This window comes from Rhinatrema bivittatum, chromosome 3, assembly GCF_901001135.1.
Source record: "Rhinatrema bivittatum chromosome 3, aRhiBiv1.1, whole genome shotgun sequence".
Taxonomy (NCBI): Eukaryota; Metazoa; Chordata; class Amphibia; order Gymnophiona; family Rhinatrematidae; genus Rhinatrema; species Rhinatrema bivittatum.
This window is the reverse complement of record NC_042617.1, coordinates 493,240,824-493,260,821: the sequence shown is the minus strand read 5'-3', so window position 1 is coordinate 493,260,821 and position 19,998 is coordinate 493,240,824. Positions and strand designations below refer to the sequence as shown.

General features: G+C 44.8%; 1 protein-coding gene across 2 annotated transcripts in view; it reads left to right on the top strand.

Annotated features, from left to right (window-relative positions):
- The window catches only part of LOC115088127 (cytochrome P450 2K6-like), a 137,286-nt gene that overhangs the window by 74,989 nt on the left and 42,299 nt on the right, over positions 1-19,998 (top strand). The window contains exons 5-6 of one of the 2 annotated variants that reach the window (XM_029596103.1): positions 6,616-6,795; positions 9,181-9,322. In XM_029596103.1, coding sequence (XP_029451963.1) covers positions 6,616-6,795; positions 9,181-9,322 — 322 coding nt within the window. The remainder of the gene's footprint in view (positions 1-6,615; positions 6,796-9,180; positions 9,323-19,998) is intronic. The other variant, XM_029596104.1, reaches the window with a different exon arrangement.

Sequence of the window (19,998 nt, the reverse complement as noted above, 5' to 3'; positions counted from 1 at the left end):
CAGATCATGCCCCGATATGGGTGAAGCTGGCGTTGCTCCCCAACACACTCACAGCTGGCCATTGGTGCTTCCCTTACTTTTTGGCTGAGGACAGTGCTGTTCAAGATTTTCTAAGGGAGAAATAGACAGATTTTGCAACACTCAATGCCTAACACAGTGGAGACCCCATTTTGTTTTGGAATACAGTCAAGGTTGTGGTGAGGGGAGACATCATCTCTCACTTGGCACATAGGAGGAAAACCTTGGACAGCCGGTTGCTAACCCTCACTGGGAAACTTTACAAAGCTAAGAAGGCATTGTTGGGGTCTGACTCCCAAGCCAATAGGGAGGCGTACCTGGCTCTCCAAACGGCGATTAACTCTCTCTTACACCAGCGAGCTAAATGTAGCCTCTTATTTTACCAACACAAACTCTATAGACATGGTAATAAATCTCGGAAACTGTTAGCCAATTTAATTAAATCGGCCGGGGGGTCTCACCATATTTCAGCCCTTAAAACCTCAGGGGGACAGATAGTCAATGATACTTCAGATATAGTGAAAGCTTTTCAGGCTCACTATTTTACCGTTTATCAGTCCGAGGGGTGGAGTCCTACTCAATGTGAGGCCTTCTGTGCTCGTCTTCACCTTCCCTCTCTCACTCTTGCACAGAATGAATGGCTGAATAAACCCATTTCCAACGAGGAGGTACAGCTGGCCATACGGAATTCTCCAAAGTTTAAAGCCCCCGGTCCAGATGGCTATAGTTTGGAGTTTTATAAATGCCTTCTCGAACCTTTCATTCCATTCCTTCCTTTAGTGTTTAATGCTTTGATTTCTATAGGAGCTTTTCTGGTGCATGGGAATGTGGCTCATGTGACTCTTATCCCTAAACCAGGGAAAGATCCCCTCCTGCCAGCTTCATATCGCCCTATCTCTTTGTTGAATGTAGATCATAAATTGTTGGCGAAGATACTGGCTGATAGGCTAGGTGATATCCTACCCCACTTTATTAAGCCTGGACAGGTGGGCTTTGTTAAGAAGCGTTATGCCTTGACTAACATTCAGCGACTGGCGGTGGCCATGGACCTATGCACTCGGAATAATGCTCTTTACCTCATCGCCAGCTTGGATGCCGAAAAAGCCTTCGATCGGGTAGAATGGGGTTTTAAGTTCCATCTCCTGGGTTTAATGGGATTTGGGGTTGTTTTTTTTTATCAAGCCCTTAGGTTGTTGTACAACTCGCCTCATTTTTAGTGAATGGATAGTGTTCTGCCCCCTTCCAGGTGCTAAGGGGTACCTATCACGGATGCCCTCTGTCCCCCCTTATTTTTCTGTTGACATTGGAGCCTCTGCTTCTTGCCATCCAAGCCTCCTCTGCTATTCAGGGACTCTTTCATTTTCAGGAACATAAGAAGGTTTTCAAATATGCTGCTTTAGCGGATGACATCTTGTTCTTTCTTACTAACCCCATCACTCTTTGCCTGCACTGCTAGAGTTGGTCCAGGTTTATGGTACATTTTTGGGTCTACGGATTAATTGGGATAAATCCGAGGCCCTGGTTTTTCCACTGACCCTTCGGGAGCAGTGGGGTGGCCCCTTTCCCCTACACTGGGTAGGTGATACTATTAGATACCTGGGGATACACCCATCGCTGGACCTGGCGGCTTTGTACGACCTTAACATTCCAGGCCTGCTCAAACATACCCAGGAAAAGCTGCATCTTTGGCAGGGTCTACCGGTATCTCTGGGAGGGCATATCAATCTGTTCAAATTGACCCTCTTACCAATGTGGCTGTATGTCTTGCAAAATTTCCCATTGCTTAAGCACCGTGATATAGAAACACTGAATAAATTGCTGCGTGTCTTTTTCTGGCAGGGGAGGTAAGCACGTATACAGCTTTCCTGGCTAACTTTGAGGTGGGGTGACGGTGGTATGGGAGTACCAGATTTAGCCCACTATTGTGTGGCGCAGCGCTTCTCAACCGATGTGTTGCGACACACCAGTGTGTCGCCAAGCACCAGCAGGTGTGTCGCGTATTCCCTGTCTCTCCCGCTCCTCTTCCTTCCCTGCTGTCATTACCGCCGGGCTATCAGCACATTCAAGCCCAGTGGGAACAGCAGCGGTGCTAGAAGAAGCTGTGGCACCTGCGGCTGGCTTTTTCTTCTTCCCGCACCTCCCTCCCCTCCCCGTGACCCGGAACAGGAAGTGATACATAGTGTGGTGCGCGGGAAGGAGAAAGAGTCATGCAGCGTGGAAAAGTAGCAGCGTGGAAAAGTAGCAGCGGCGGCAGCAGCAGCGGCCCCCAAGCAATCGAAGCAGCCGGTAATCGGGAAAGGAGACAGCAACATGAGCCTCCCGCGGCTGATGGGATTCTTCTTTTTTGGCCTGCGGGGGCTGAAGGAGCAGGCTGCTGCAGCTACCATTTGTGCTCGGGGGGGTGGGGGGAGAGGAAGTGAGTGAGAGAAAGAGAGAGAAGCAGCCAGCCAGCCAGTGTGTAAGTGAGAGAATGTATTTGATTGAGAGCATGTGTGTCATTGAGAGAAACTGGTCAAAGAGCTGATGTGTGTGTATATGTAAGAGACAATGAAAGTGACTGCTCAGGGAGATGACTGATGTGTATGTGAGAGTGTGAGACATTGGTCAGGGAGGTGACTGATGTGTGTGTGTGTGAGAGAGAGAGAGAAAAAGCATGGAAGTGAGAAATCTGGGTATGTGAGAAAGCATGGGAGTATGAAGCCAGGTGTTGTGGGGGGCTTGTGTGAAAGAAAGCATGGGCATGCGAAGCCTGATTATGGGAGTGGGAAACCTGTGTGTGTGCATGCATTAGAGAGACACTGGTTGGTAAGGTGACGGTGTGTGTGAGAGAAAGAGACTAGTGTGTGTGAATGTGAGAGAAAGAATGTGATTCAGGGAATGAGAAGCCTGTGCACGTGGAGAGCAAGCATGGAAATGAGAGAGAGACTGGTGTGTGTGTGTGTGTGTGTGTGTGTGTGTGTGTGTGTGTGTAAAACAGAGAGAAAGTGATTATGTGAATGAGAAGCCTGTGCATGTGAAGAGAGTGAGCATGGGAGTGAGAAACCTGGGTGTGTGTCAGACACAGCATGGGAGTGAGAAGCCTGTATATCTGAAAGAGAACATGGGAGTGGGAAGCCTGTGTGTGTGGTGTGTGTGTATGCATGAGAGAGATCAGGTGACTGGTGTGTGTTTGTGTGAGTGTGTGAGAGAGAAAGAACATGATTATGGGAATGAGAAGCCTGTGCATGTAAAGAGTGAGCATGGGAGTAAGAAACCTGGGTGTGTGTGAGACACAACATGGGAGTGAGAAGCCTGTATATCTGAAAGAGAACATGGGAGTGGGAAGCATGTGTGTGTGTGTGTGTGTATGCATGAGAGAGATCAGGTGACTGGTGTGCATTTGTGTGTGTGTGTGTGAGAGAGAGAAAGAAAGAAATTATGGGAATGAAAAGCCTGTGCATGTGGAGAGAACACACATGGGAGTGAGACTGGTGAGTGTCTGTGTGTATGTGTGTGTGTGTGTGTGTGAGACAGAGAGTGAGAAGCCCATATATGTAAGTAGAACACGGGAGTGGGAAGCCTGTGTGTGTGTATGGCATGAGAGAAACTGTTCAGCAGAGTGACTCGGGTGTGTGTCAAAGACTGTTTGGGAGATGACTGGTGTGTGAGAGACAGAAACTGGTCATGGGGGCATGACTGGTATGGTTTGTGTGTGAGAGACATGGGCCTAAGGAAGAGGACTATGAGTTTAGCCTCTACTGCTGCTTCTGGTGTGTGCTACGGCCTGCATGGAAGAGGAGTAGGAGAGCTGCTGGAGGGGGTAAGTAAAGGTGACTTTTAAAGTTTATTTTTCTTGATTGACTGCCATTTTAATTATTTAATATTATGTGATGTGTCTGCTTTTTTGAAATATTTTATTGGTGTTTGGAGAATTTTTAATAGTTTTTATGAGTTTTTAATTGATGGATGTTATTCTGTTCATAGCTGTTTTGAAACATTTATTCTGCTTATTAGTATAGTTTTACAATTATTTCTCAGTGGGGATCTATAGCTGCTTGCTAGTTCTGTTTTCCTAATAAGAGGTATATTGGTTTTTAGGGCCTGATTTAATATTTGTAGTGTTGCCTTTTCATAGATAGGGTTGCTCCTGTTTGAGTGTATTCCAGTCATAATACAGGTGTAACTGTGTGCGAATTAGTTTATGTGCATTACTACAGATCCTGGGAGTATGTTAGGTCGGTTCTGTGTCTGTTACCGAGATGAGATATTTTACTAGCATGTAAGAGTTTTATCAGTCTTATTTGTTGTGTTTTCTCAAGAGGACATGCATTGGTGGTAAACTGCTATCTTTTCATAAGTAGGGCTATTGAGCCTGGAAGTAGAAAGTGTTTGAGATGCTGTTACTAAGATGACACCAGAACCAGAATATCTTTTATGTAGGGTGAGTTGTATGGGGAATGTCATAATTCTGCTTTACATCCATTATTGTGGGTCAAGGGGGTTCCCGTGGATGCAAACTGTACTTTTACATCTAGCCCTGTGATGAACATGGGTCAGTGTGTCATGCATGTGAAAACCATCTGTCAGGTGTGTCCCGACAGAAAAAAGGTTGAGAACCACTAGTGTGGTGGCTAACCTCCGTCTTGTCCATGAGTGGATTTTAGGGACATCCTTTTATACGAATATTTTGGCAGAACTAACTCTGGTATCCCCCTTGGATCTTAAATTTGTTTTGATGGGCCCGAGTAGGGAACTACCTACTGCGCTATCCCAAAATCCCTTAATTGTCCCTATTAGAAAGGCCTAGCTTTACCTCACGAGGTGACTTGGGCTGCCTAGATGCTGTTCTTACCTCCTTCCGATTCAGGGGAATCCGGAGTTTCTGCCTGGTTCTCAATCTCCCAGCTTACAAGGCTGGGAGCAGCGGGCCATCACACACTTGGGCCATTTGCTCGATCTGGAGGGGAATCTCTTACCCTTTGCAATATTGCAAGGTACATATGGGTTAATGGTTGCCCATGTCATTGGCTATTTGCAGCTCAGGCATTATATTATATCCTTAAAGCTAGATACTCATAGCCCTGCCCATTCCCTGTTCTTAGAACCTTTTTTTCAATTGGAGAGACAGCACTCCCCTTCACAATCTAGATATTATAAGGGGCTCTTTCAAGTCCAGTCGCGTACTACCCTATACTATCTCTGTCGACCGCTGGGGACAGGATGGCGTGTTTTCTGTGTCAATGATGGCCTTCTCTGCTTGTATGAGAAGTTTGACCAAGACTACTGGGAACACGTAGTTCCTGGAAATGCAATACAAATTCCTGCGGAGAGCCTTTATTTCCCCGCAGTTAGCCTGGCGTGCACAACTAATCTTGGACGCCACTTGCCCTCTCTGCCACCTTGCAGTTGGGACATTATCTAATGTCTTTTGGGCTTGCCCACTGATCCAATTATATTGGGGGAAGATTGTGAAGTATTTACAACTATTGAAGGTGCAGATCCTGGTTACTCCGCATCTGATTTTATTTGATTGCATTCCCCAGACCTTGATTCGGGGGGCGGGACCTCATTTATTGGTCAAGAAGGCCTAGCTGGTAGGGAAGAAAGTTATCTTGCTCAATTGGAAAGAATTAACGGCGCCCTCATACTGGATTTGGCGTATACACTTCCACTGTATATTGCAAATGGACAACTTCACTTCCAAACTATTACCGCTGCAACGCAGATCCTTTTTAGGAACTTGGGAAGTCTATCTCCAAGCTCTGCCACACCATGTTTAGAGTCTGATTCTTAATGACTGACTGTACTGGAAAGCCCACTGGACTTGGATATGATGAGTAACTCGCAGTCCGAGGACTAGCTATGACCATGCTTTCAGCTGTTGAATTGTTGTTGGTTTACATTGGTTGGACCTGGGGTGGAGGGGTGGGTGGGGGGGGGGGGGGGGAGAAGTTTACTTAGAGTTCGTACTCTGAAATGTGATGGTCTTGGACTTTGGTTTTTTGTTCAGAGGTGCTGAGGGATGTATCAGAGCTCCACATCGCTAGCGCCTTCATGGAGTGTTCACAGCCCGGGTTGACCATGTCTTCCATTCTGAATAAGAAGGGGAAGAAGGGTTTTATGTAATGAGTGTCTGTTCATTTCAAATGTGGTGCCTCCATATTTACCAACATGTGAGATGTCATTGGATTTTCTGAGTAACCACTGTTTATATGTTATGATAAAAATTGTTTTATACTAAATAAATGTTAAGACAGCAACCTCATTGGTTTGGTAGATACATAGATAATCACAAAGTTTCATGATATGACATGGTAGTGGGTGAGTGAGGGATGGGGTTCTAAATATTGGATTAAATATGACAACTTGCAAGCATATCTATCCAGAATTTTAAAGTATCAAAGAGCAACGCAACACAATTGATTTGGATATGAGATGATATCCTTCAAACTGCTAAGGTTCTATAACTTGGATATATCACTAGCAGCATGAACTGGAAAAACAAGGCAAAATGAAAGAATCAGTTGGTCTTTATCTGTCATCATTTACAATGTTAGCCTATCCACAGTACACAAATTCACAATCTTGTTTTTTCACATTTTTTTTCTATTTTTGTAGCTTTACAATGTGCTTCCAGCCATTAGATTTCTACCTGGAGATCATAAGACTGTTATGAAGTATGTGGATGAAATGCAATCTTTCTTGAGGAAAACCTATTTAGAACACCTTCAAAAGCTAGATATAGATATAGATAACCAGAGAAGTTTTACTGATGTCTTCCTAGTAAGACAACATAAGGTAATATTTTTTCCATATAGATTAACAATCACTCAAATAAAGATGATCTTGCACCAAAGAAAAATCAAATCACGCTTTTCAACCTTTATTACAATTTATAATTTTCACAATTATGTTTCATAACATTTTTTCCTCATATCTTTATTCATAGTAATATAGAATCATAGAAAATCTATGGATATTTGCAAATGTTGCTTACCATGCATTATCTTTACCTTTTTAATGAACATTAACTATTTTTTTAGCAGTAGGGGCATTATTTTATAACAGCTGCTTAATAAAAGGGGCAAAAATACTTATGTAACACCAATTTTCAAGGTGAAATTACAAAAGTATGCTTGCTTTGAAAATTATCACATCAAAATTACACAATTGCACTTTCATTATATAGAACGTTTTCAGGAAATGATAGATGCATACTTTTGAAAATCCAAAAGTATATGCATAGGTCCGAATCGCTCCCCAAATTTTCCTCTAGGGATGCCTCTGCTCAGACCTGGTAAAAAATGCATGCATTCAGGACATTCACTTGTAAATTTACCAGCATATATATGTTTAACTCTTTTATTCAATCTTCTTTTTTCTTTGGCTTGTGTATTTTTCATTTAGCAGTTAAGACCTTCTTCAGCATGGCAATCTTATACTATGTTATGGATGAGATCCTCAGTTTCCCTTTTGTGTCATTATTTTAATGATAATTTGTTTATTCATTTTGCCATTAACTTTGAAACAGCCGCACGCATCTTCCAGCTTTGGCATGCTCTGGGCTTTAAAAATTCACCTCTTTGTGTATGTTTTATGCATTTTACATGTTGTTATCTTATATATGTTTTATTGCACTCCACCAGAAACTTCATAGTATATGGACTAGAAATCCTTTTTACATAAGTAATTAAAAGCAGGTTATTTTATAACAGGTGATTACCTCGTAGGGGTAATTCTGTAACATTGCCCCTAATTGCACAGCAAATATGTGCATAAGTTATACCAGTTTTCAAAGCAGACTTACATGCGTAAGTTTGCTTTGAAAATAAATTATTTAAAATGTAGTCACAGACATACACAAGAATAAAATGTTACTGTGTGAATGGATCAATACCAACAATAAACATAGCTTATGTCAGCAGTCATAGAACATTGAAATAGACATGGGAAGAGTTTGAATTAGCACAGGTTTGAAAATTGTGAGCAGCAGCGCCACTGCTCACTGCATTAAAACTAACCATTATCCATTTGCCCACTTGGGTGCTGAATGCATCCATCCCTTTTTTTTTTTAATCTAAGCATGAGATAACTGATGATAAAATTAAGTTTGCATGAAGGTACATGAATTGTATTTATGAAAGATACGCAAAGTGGACAGTGACTAGGACTGAAGTCTTGATGATTAGCGCTACTGCTCAGAAGTTTCAGATTTGTGCTAATTGAACCACCTTGCATGTCTGTTACCATGTGTCCCATATTGGAAACTATTTTTAAAAGAAAAAAAAAAAAAAAGAAAAAATGATCACCATTGTATTCAGGGAAGAGTATGCACAGTATGGGCCAGATTTTATAATATGCGTGTGGGCATAGATTTTTTTGCGCAACCCGGCGTAAACAAATCTACGCCCGATTTTATAACATGCGCATGCTGCTGCGCGCATGTTATAAAATCCAGGGTCCCTATCTAACCCTATCTTAATTGTAGCAGGTTAGATAGGGGAAGGGTGTCATTGTCGCTTGCAGCACCATGGGAAATAATGTGAAAATCATTATCGCCTGCAGCGCTGCCAGGAGATAACACCATCCAAATGCCACCCACACTTCTCCCCTTCCCCTAATTTGAATAATACTGCGCGATGTGGCTGGTATCACTTGCGGTAGCGCCTTATCACATGTGCACATGCTCCCTGCACACAATAAAGAATGACCCTGTATATTTGCAAAAAACTAAGGAACCTTTGCCAAATTCTTAATTGTAGCACTTTTGTAAAATGTCCCATACTGATTTATATTTTTGCTTGTATTGAATATATTTCTAACATGTTGTTTTTCTGAAGAATGTACTATTTCATGTCTATGAAGCAAACTGATTTCTAGGCTTTTTCAAGTCTTCCCCTGTCTTGCCTTTGCTCAATACATACCCACATACTTTTAACTGAAAATGAGTTTTCTCCCAAAGTACTGAAAATAAGAAATATAGTTTTTATTTCAATTTATATCCTATTTCATAATACACAAAATGACAATCTAAGAAATTTAAAAACTTTTTGTGGAATTAGATCAAATCATTAAAGTTTTCTGTATGTCAATCTAGTTAAAAATAATGCCGGCTTTATTTCATTCTTTCTTTATATAAAACAGGTTTGATAATGAAGCAAAATTGTACTTTTTAATTGGCAGGAAAAAGAGGATCCCAATTCATACTTTCATGATGGAAATCTGCTCAGTTTATTGTCTGCTTTATTCATGGCTGGGACAGACACCATTAGTGGCACTCTCAGATGGGGACTTTTGCTTATGGCTGTATATCCAGAGATTCAGAGTAAGACATTTATTCTGAGCTGCCTGTTATAACTGCTGTTCAGACTGTACATATACCTTGGTGTGTCATACTACAATTATAGATCATGGTCAGAAAAGTGACTATATACCTACAATTCCACAAAATGTATCCTGGTAGGCAAAATATTCCCATATGTTTTCTCTGAGTTTTAAAGCTATTTTTTGAAAATTCAATTATTTCCTTTAAGAACAGTAAACTGAAACAAGATTTTCATTTCCATTCTCAAACATAGCTTTTTCCAGATTTGATTTTGTTACTCTGCTTCTTGTGTTTTAATTGGTAGAAAATGCAAGGTTATTTTATTTCTCAAATGCAAGGCCAGTGGAAGCACTAGGCAAACTAGGCAGCCATTCAGAGCACCACAGATATGGGAGCGAATATCTAGTTCTTCCATCAGCTCTGCTCAGATGTGATCTCCAAGCCAGCAGAAGACACAGGATCGTGAGGATTGCACTTCCTGCTCACTAGAGCCTGGGGAAGAAGTATTGTCCTCTGGTCTGTGGGAGCAGAAACAAGGAAGCCAAATCATGTTCACTGGCAGGAGAAGGAAGTATTAGTATAGGCTCTGCAGGGCAGGAAGAAAGGCTTGGGCTTTAGAAGACAGAGTGTTGGATAGGTAACACAGTGAAGAGAGGAGGATTGTCTCTAGGCACATGGGGTCAATGCCACCTGAAGAAGCAGGAGGAGCATCGGTAGGCCATGCAGGGTAAAGGAACAGGAGCAGTGCTGGCTTGTTAGGCCCCATGGCAGAAGAGAGGAAGATCAGAATTTTCAGCCACATAGAGCCTGAAGATGTAGGAACAATGTTGGCTGACTAGAAGACAAACAATGTCAGTAGGTACTCAGGAGGAGGAGAAACAGCATCTGTCTCACAAACAGGAGAAGGTAGAGAGAAGAGGCTAGCTCATCCAGGTTATTTTTTTTTTCAAATAGGCTGTTATGTTCAGGCTTGTGAACCCTTGGGCCGACGGGAGAATGGTATACCTTAGGAGGAAGATCCGTAGGTTCTCCCATCGGGTGGCAAGGCAGAACAGAAGATGTGACCAGCTGACCCTCGGCACTGGAGACTGAGGCGAATGTGGAGGCAGATGAAGAGTCGTGACGTCAAGGAGAGGAACTGTGTCTTCGCCACTGGAAGCCAGCGGTCCCCCCAGAAGGAGCCCGTAGGGACCTGGACCGCTGGGACTTAGGTGGACCTTTGAGAGCTCAAGGAGTCGAGAGTTCGGTGCAAGGGCTAACTGGAGCTGCACCCCTGGAAGCCCACAGTCTCCCCAGGAGGACTCCATAGGGACTCGGGCTGCTGGGACTTAGGTGGGCCCTTGGAAACGATGGTCCAGAAGAAGTCCAAGGTCAAGTGCCAGAGGGTCGTCGCTTACCAGTCCAAGGTCACACACCAAGGGATCGTCGCTTGCCAGTCCAAAGTCACACACCAGGAATCACCACTTGCCAGTCCGAAATCACACACCAGGAATCACCGCTAGCCAATCCAAAGTCACACACACCAGGAATCACCACTATCCAATCCAAAGTCAGGAACCAGGAACACCAAGACAAGACAGGAACAAAGATCCAAAGTAGAAGAACTCACCGAAGCAAGAAGACCTGACTATGTGGGACGTTGCCAAGTGAAGAAATTAGCAGAGGAAGCCTCCTTTTATACTTCCTCTGCTCTGGTTCATTGGAAGCAGCTGTAGGTAATTAAATGGCTTAGGTCCCTTTAATTCTAGTGAGTGGGTGCGGCCTCGTGCCTAAAATGGCGGCAGCCATATTGGATTCCCGTCCCGTGGGGGAAGCCACCCAACGCCGCGACCTCCTGCACGCGGGCCGTATTGCCAATCTTCAAAATGGCACCGGCGCTACCTTTGCCCTCACTATGTCATACGGGCGACCTCGCTTGAGTACTTGCCAGATACTTGTAACCTGGATTTGCCACTGTTGGAAACAGGATGCTGTGACTGATGGACCCTCGGTCTGACCCAGTATGGCAACGTCTTATGTTCTTATGATCTATAGCAGCCTGGCTTGTTCTGTTTTCCTAATAGGAGGTGTATTTGTGTTGGGCCTGGTGTAATATTTATAATATTGTCTTTTCATAGGTAGATTGTTACTGTTTGAGTGCTGACAGTTAGTAGTGTTTTGGTAAGGGAGGTTTGTTATATTGTAATTCAGTTTATTCATGGCATTCTGAGGGCCAAGCCTATACCCACACATAGTACCATGGCCTAATACTGATTTTCAAGATATCCATAATGAATATGCATGAGATAAATTTGCATACAGTGCTTCCAACGTATGCAAATCTATCTCATGCATATTCATTGTGGATATCCTGCAAACCTAGCCTGTTTGTAGCTCTCGAGGACCAGAGTTGGCCACCCCGCTATATGGGTTCCAAATGGCATATTACTTTTTTTTTTTTTTTTTTTTACTTTTTTTGCAGAGTTTTCCAGTTGGCACTTCATTAATGCATGTTGTTGTAAGTGATATTTTTTTTATCTCAGAATGACCTTGTTAAATGTAAAATCTGGAATTATAAATGCATAATTTTTAATTATGTATGGGAGAGGGTGGCACCTAGTGGTTGGATTGGGGGCCTATGATTGCATAGTTCTGAAGACAGCTTGTGTGAATGGCCCCAGCCTAAGACTGATACTAGAATACCTGGAGTTAATAAAATTTAGAGGGACTATAAAATAAGGGGGGGAAAGATCCCTGAAAGTTGAGAATGAAGGCTCATGGCTCCAGGATCTCTGCATTGGTTCAGATTGAGCTGGAAGCCCAAATAAGCAGGATGAAACTGCTGGATCGAAATACAAATCAAAATCTTCCAGCCCCTTGGTGTTACATGTTGTGTTAAGGGTGCGGGAACACTTTTTCATGTGGCCATAGGTGCCAAATGGCCTGGCTACGGCTCTGCAGAACAGTAGATCATTGTCCTTTCACTAACTGAGCTGAAGAGGAAAATTCTTCATGTCTTTTACTCGCTGTTATTTCCCATCAATATGACCTGCCATATATCCTCCAAACTGATGGCAACAGGTCTCTCCAGGTTAGACTTTCGCAAGGCATTAGGAAAATTAATAGATGAAAATCCCACTGCAGCCGGTGTCACAAAATTAGACTCAGTCCCAGGCACAGCTGTTGCAGATGATATGAGACTGTCTCTATCCTGGTTCAGATACAATAGGAGGTAAGCGGAAATCGGGACTCAATGATGTTTCGGCCTCAGGAAGGTTAAGCACTGTCCCTTTAGCGCTAGCTGTAGGAAAGACATCACCCAAATTTAACTGCTTAATGTTTCCCATCAACTGGGAAGTTAACTGGGAAGGGTCAGGTAATGCATCTGACCTTCCCTCTTCACTGTACTCAAAATTAACTGGGAAGGGTCAGGTAATGCATCTGACCTTCCCTCTTCACTGTACTCAAAATTATAAAGCATAAGGGGCGGATTTTCAAAGGCGCGCGAATAGCCTACTTTTGTTTGCGCTCCAGGCGCAAACAAAAGTACGCTGGATTTTAGTAGATACGCGCGGAGCCGCGCGTATCTACTAAAAAACCTGGGTCGGCGCGCGCAAGGCTATCAATTTTGTATAGCCGGCGCGCGCCGAGCCGTGCGGCCTACCCCCGTTCCCTCCGAGGCCGCTCCAAAATCGGAGCGGCCTCGGAGGGAATCTTCTAACACCCTCCCCTAACCTTCCCCTCCCTTCCTCTACCTAACCCACCCGCCCGGCCCTGTCTAACCCCCCCCCTTACCTTTGTTGGGGGATTTACGACTCCCGGAGGGAGGCGTAAATCCCCGTGCGCCAGCGGGCCTCCTCCGCGCCGGGCCGCGACCTGGGGGCGGGTACGGAGGGTGCGGCCACGCCCCCGGACCGCCCAGGGCCGTAGCCACGCCCCCCGTACCCGCCCCCAAAACGCTGCCGACACGCCCCCAAAACGGCGCGCCGACAGGGACCGCCCCCCGACACGCCCCCCTCGGAGAACCCCGGGACTTATGGGAGTCCCGGGGCTCTGCGCGCGCCAGTGGGCCTATGTAAAATAGGCGCACCGGCGCGCAGGGCCCTGCTCGCGTAAATCCGGGCGGATTTACGCAAGCAGGGCTCTGAAAATCCGCCCCTAAGTGAACAGGAGCCTGTGAAAAGCCGGGGGAGGGGGGAGATTCGAGGTTTATACTTTGGTTCTGTGAAACTTGACCTGTAGGGTAATTTTTGAGAGAAGGCTGGCTCTGTGACAGCATGGACAAGTAGTTAAGCATTTACCAAGAGAAAAACAATGTTGCGTCAGGAATGACTTACTTAGGACATACTGATCATGATCCCATCCTAAAACAAGAAATGTTTGTGCTCAAAAGTGACCCTGGAGTCAAATGTCCTCAAGAGAAGACCACAACACTCGTAGTGCCTCTTCTTTCTTTAGTATTAGCCAGCAGAACTAACCCTTTTGTCTGCAGTCATCTTATTCCAACAAAGACTGTGCATTTTGTCTCATTTTAAGCTATTTGGGAATTACAGGAATGCCCCAGCTCCATTAGCAACCTAGCTTCATGCTCCAAATGTCACTTTACATGCTTTTACTGATGCAGGACTTCTGGGAGGTGTACTTCTTACTGGCTGCCTTTTTAGTAACATATTTTCAACTCCCCCATAGGCTCCTATTGAAAGAAATATATAAATGGTCCTTCTTTTTGAGGCATAGGGACTAAAGCTAACTATCATCACAGAGCCTCTCAAAATGTCAACACCAAATAAACTACTGCAAGACAAGAAAAAAAGCAAATTGTACCAGGGGTGTGCCCCTTAGATGTGTCACCTTTTGGAGAGGAGACCAGGCACTTTCCAATGACGTCAATGTTAGTGTCTCTGAGCTCCCCAGCCGAGCAGCAGATATTCCATAGAAAGAAGTAACAGGGAGGAAGTGTGATATCTTTCCCTCAATCCCCTTGTTTTAGTATTATTTGAAAGGGTAAATAACCATCCTTTATTCACTAGGGTCTTTGCATTGCTACTCTTAATTCCTAGTTTAAAGTTCTTGCATACTGCAGTGATGATAACAGCACAGATAAGCATCACAGTTATTAAGCAAGGAAAAGCAAAGGCGACTTTGGTAATTTCCAACAATACTTTAACTGATAGTTTGTAAGATGATGCAGTAAAGTTCTTTAAAGCTGATTCAATTCTAGATTGTACAAGTGCTCTTAAATAAATGTGTGACTTCTCACAGTCTTGATCTGTCTCAGTCCTTGTTCTGATAGATATCTCTAAGGGGAGAATCATCATTAACAGATTACCTGTTAAAAGTTACTCTCCTAGCATTAGAAACACCATGCCACATAAGTTAAAACATTTGAGCTCCTAAGAGTTAATGCATTTTACTGAGCTCAGTTAATTATTATTAAATCAGAATCACACACACACACACATATATATATATATATATAGTCCGAGACATATTCTCTAAAGAAGAATATATATTTATTTTACATAAGAAAAGTATACAATTAAATAATTTAATTGATTAGGTCAGATCAATTCAGACTAAGGGCCTCATTTTCCAAGCACTTTACCGCGTGCAATAAATTTGCAAATCATGTTAACAGCTGTTAACGCAATTTAGTCATTTGGTATTCAGGGGGTGGAGTATATGTAAAGCAGGAACCTGTGTATTGTGAGAGAGAGAGAGACTCTCACTCCAAGAAGAGATTTGGGCAACATTCTCTCCACCTAGCATGTTGTTGCCCAGGTAGAGTGTCCATCAAGCTAGGTAGAGAGAACGTTGCCCAAACCACTTCTTGGAGTGAGCGTCCTCACTCCGACGGCCAGCAAATCTGCACTAGAGACCACTGTTCTGTCCCTAGGTCTCATGTGGAATGCGAAAGTGGCCCCCAACCCCCGACACTCATACCTAATCCCCACCCCAAGTTAGTAGGTAGCCCTCCCATAGGGATTCAAATACCTATGTAGGGCATAGGCACTATAGGAAGGTTCTCTCTCTCTCTCTCTCTCTCTCTCCTCTCTCTCTCTCTCTCTCTCTCTCTCTCTCTCTCTCTCTCTCTCTCTCTCTCTCTCTCCATCATGCAATTCTAAGATACAGTATCTTTCTTCTTAAGTGCAAAAGGTTATAAGGAATTATTTATTTAACTAGGTCCAGAATTAATTGTAAAGCAGTGACTGGAAACTGCTGTGCCTGGGACATAAATCACACCTAAGGCACTGGCTGAAGAAAACAAAATGTAGTCTTTTAAACTAGACCCTGCTTCACATTTAGATACAACTTGTGCACTGTCATTTTTGGATAAAAAATGATTCAAAAAAATTTAAATTAATTCTTAATGGAACAGAGTTTATTGGTTTTCATTTTTTAAAGGAAAGAAGAACAGATACCATGTCAGATCATGTTTGAGATGTTACAGCCAATTCATATAGGGGCAGATTTTAAAAGGATTTACGCGCGTAACCACTCCTGGTGCGTATGTCCCAGGGCTTTGTGAAAGGGGTGTGGTGGGGGTGGGGCAGGGGCGGGACCGAGGTCTCCAGCACAGCGGCCATGCCGGGGAATTGCATGCCGGAAACTGGCTGGCGCATGCATGTTACGCCTGCCAGAGGCAGGCGTAATTTACAAAATAAAGGTAGGGGGGATTCAGGTAGGGCTGGGGGATGGGTAAGATAGGGGAAGGGAGGGGAAGGTTGGGGGCTGAAGGAAAATTCCCTCTGAGGCTGCTCTGATTTCAGAGCACCCTCGGAGGGAATGGGGAAAGGCATCGGGGCTCCCCTAGGGCTCGGCATGCGCAAGGTGCACTAGTGTGCAGCCCTTGTGTGCACTGATCCCAGATTTTATAACAGGCATGCGGCTGCACGTGCATGTTATAAAATTGGGCATACATTTTTGCGCGCAGGATAGCACGCACAAATGTAGGCCGCGCGCATAAGTTTAAAATCTGCCCCATAGTCTTTAAGTTAATGTTGTCTCCCAATCCATTGGTTTAGGGCAAGTTAATGACTTCTCCTTCCCAATGAAGGTGAAATTCAAAGACAAAATTCATGTTACAAAGTCATTTATATCCTACCTCTTCCAAGATATCTCCTTACACTCTAGGGATGTGCATTCATTTGCAACAAAATAGGAAGTAGAGACAATATTTCCTATTTTGTTGTGTTTTGGGGGGCCGACAAAATGATAAGAAAACACATGAAATTTCGTGTGGTTTTATCATCATTTTTTGGGGGGTGAGAAAGGGCACAGTAAGGGCACATTAAAAAAAACAAAACACCCCAACTCTTCAAATTTTATTAATTGCAACCCCCACTCTCCCGACTCCCCAAGACTTACCAAAAGTCCCTGGTGATCCAGCAAGGTCCTGGGAGTGATCTCCCCCTCTCAGGCCGTCGGCTGCCACTAATCAAAATGGCCCCGATGGCTCTTTGCCCTTACCACCGATACCCCTGTCACAAGGTAAGGGCAAAGGGCCATCGGCGCCATTTTGATTACTGGCAGCCGACGGCCCGAGAATGGGAGATCATCCCCGCGACCCCCACTGGACCACTAGGGACTTTTGGCAAGTTTTTGGGGGGGGAAGTTGTAATTAATTAAATTTGAAGGGTTGGCGTGGGTTTTGGTTTTCATTTTGGCACAGCCAAAATAAAATTGGCCCGAACTGCAGGAAAATGATATTTCCCATGGCGGGCCGATAACGAAGACCGAACCGAAAGGTTTGGCCGAATCACATCTCTAATCTCCTCACAGTACCTGAATGCACTAGTCCTTCATCTCCTATTCCTTTCCTTATCAGAATGATATTTTTGTTGCTTCTTTTCTCCAAATCTCCAGTAGATGTTCCTGGGCCTAATAGGGGGTCCATTCTACTCCTCTTTTCTCTCTCCTTCTTCTCACCTGGATGGCTGTAAATCATCCTTTTCCTTGGATCTTGATGATCTCAGGTTCCTCTTACATGGAGGGAACCTCTCCCATTTCATGGTAGAGGAGAAAACAATTTAACTTAATTGAGTCCTTAGTTAAGGGGAGTTCAAATATAAATAAATCAAATTAAAATACAACAGGGATGAAGAGAGTAAAATGAAACTCCCAGCCAAACAAAGGGGCGGATTTTAAAACCCCTGCGCGCGTAAATCCTTCTGGATTTACGCGCGCCGGGCCCTCACGCGCCGGTGCGCCTATTTTGCATAGGCCGCCGGCGCGCGCAGAGCCCCGGGATGCACGTAAGTCCCGGGGCTTCCTGTCAGGGGCGTGGCGGGGGCGTGGTGGAATGACGCAGCGTTTAGGGGGCGGGGCACGGCGTTTCGGGGGCGGCGACATGGGCGTGGTTTCGACCTGGGGCCATTCTGGGGGCATGGCCGCGGCCTCTGGAATAGCCCCTGGGACCGGACCACGGAGCGGGGCAGCCGGCCGACACGTGCAAAGGTAAGGGGGGGGTTTAGATAGGGCCAGAGGGGTGGGTTAGGTAGGGGAAGGTGGGGGGAGGGCGAAGGAAAGTTCCCTCCAAGGCCGCTTCGAAATCGGAGCGGCCTCGGAGGGAACAGGCAGCGCGCGCTGGGCTCGGCGCGCGCAGGTTGCACAAATGTGCACCCCCTTGCGCGCGCCGACCCCGGACTTTATAAGATACACGTGGCTACGCGCGTATCTTATAAAATCCAGCGTACTTTTGTTTGCGCCTGCTGCGCGAACAAAAGTACGCGCTCGCGTATCTTTTGAAGATCTACCTCAAAATGCTTTACGGAGACAGCAACTCAACATAGAAAACTAGAAGATAGCCAAGACATGCTTACTCTCCAAAACAAAGTAGGAAATTTACACACTAACAGGCTAATACAAAAAGATGCACTTTAAAACAGGCACTCATATTGAGCGCCCGTTTTTCTAAGCCATGTACAGCCACATCTCCTGGGTGCCCGATGTAATATTTAAATGAGCCGCTGCAGCAAAAAGGACACACTAGAGAATAATTGTGTGTCCCTAGCACTCAAATGCATTGGGTGCCCAGAATTACAATGGACATTCATTAAGAGTGTCTGTTTTATCCCACTTTAGTTCATATAATGCAATGGCTTGATGAAAAACAAAAATTCTGGACGGACAATAGAAATGCACAATAGCAAGGGGTATAACCATCCTGGAGTATGTCTATTGTGAGTCCAGATTTTTTTTTTTCATCAAGCCATTGCATTATACCATTATTCTTAAACAATGCAAGCAGTAGATTTAAGTGTCAGAAGGACACTAAGTAGGAGGAATGACAAAAACAGTGTTTTTAAAATTTCTCCTGAGCTCTTCACTTGTGGATTGACTTAATGCTGGCTCTGGGATTAGAGTTAAATTTTCTGCATTAAAAAGCATGAGTTGCATGCCTAGCAATTTTCTGCATGTGGGTAATAGCTAATAGGGATGTGAATCGTGTCCTCGATCGTCTTAACGATCGATTTCGGCTGGGAGGGGGAGGGAATCGTATTGTTGCCGTTTGGGGGGGTAAAATATCGTGAAAAATCGTTAAAAATCGAAAAATCGAAAAATCGAAAAACCGGCACATTAAAAACCCCCTAAAACCCACCCCCGACCCTTTAAATTAAATCCCCCACCCTCCCAAACCCCCCCCCAAATAACTTAAATAACCTGCGGGTCCAGCGGCGGTCCGGAACGGGCTCCTGCTCCTGAATCTTGTCGTCTTCAGCCGGCGCCATTTTCCAAAATGGCGCCGAAAAATGGCGGCGGCCATAGACGAAAAAGATTGGACGGCAGGAGGTCCTTCCGGACCCCCGCTGGACTTTTGGCAAGTCTCGTGGGGGTCAGGAGGCCCCCCACAAGCTGGCCAAAAGTTCCTGGAGGTCCAGCGGGGGTCAGGGAGCGATTTCCCGCCGCGAATCGTTTTCGTACGGAAAATGGCGCCGGCAGGAGATCGACTGCAGGAGGTCATTCAGCGAGGCGCCGGAACCCTCGCTGAACGACCTCCTGCAGTCGATCTCCTGCCGGCGCCATTTTCCGTACGAAAACGATTTGCGGCGGGAAATCGCTCCCTGACCCCCGCTGGACCTCCAGGAACTTTTGGCCAGCTTGTGGGGGGCCTCCTGACCCCCACGAGACTTGCCAAAAGTCCAGCGGGGGTCCGGAAGGACCTCCTGCCGTCCAATCTTTTTCGTCTATGGCCGCCGCCATTTTTCGGCGCCATTTTGGAAAATGGCGCCGGCTGAAGACGACAAGATTCAGGAGCAGGAGCCCGTTCCGGACCACCGCTGGACCCGCAGGTTATTTAAGTTATTAGGGGGGGGGTTCGGGAGGGTTGGGGATTTAATTTAAAGGGTCGGGGGTGGGTTTTAGGGGGTTTTAGTGTGCCGGCTCACGATTCTAACGATTTATAACGATAAATCGTTAGAATCTGTATTGTATTGTGTTCCATAACGGTTTAAGACGATATTAAAATTATCGGACGATAATTTTAATCGTCCTAAAACGATTCACATCCCTAATAGCTAATAGCCTCATCTACATGGAATTTATATGTGATGAGCACTATCAACTACACTTTTGTTTGGTGGCATGTTTTCTACACGCTAATCACCTTATTGCATCAGGTACTTGTCTAGCATGTCCAAAACGCACATCCAACCATGTGTACATCTGTGCTTAAGGCTGGGTGCAATTTATTGTAT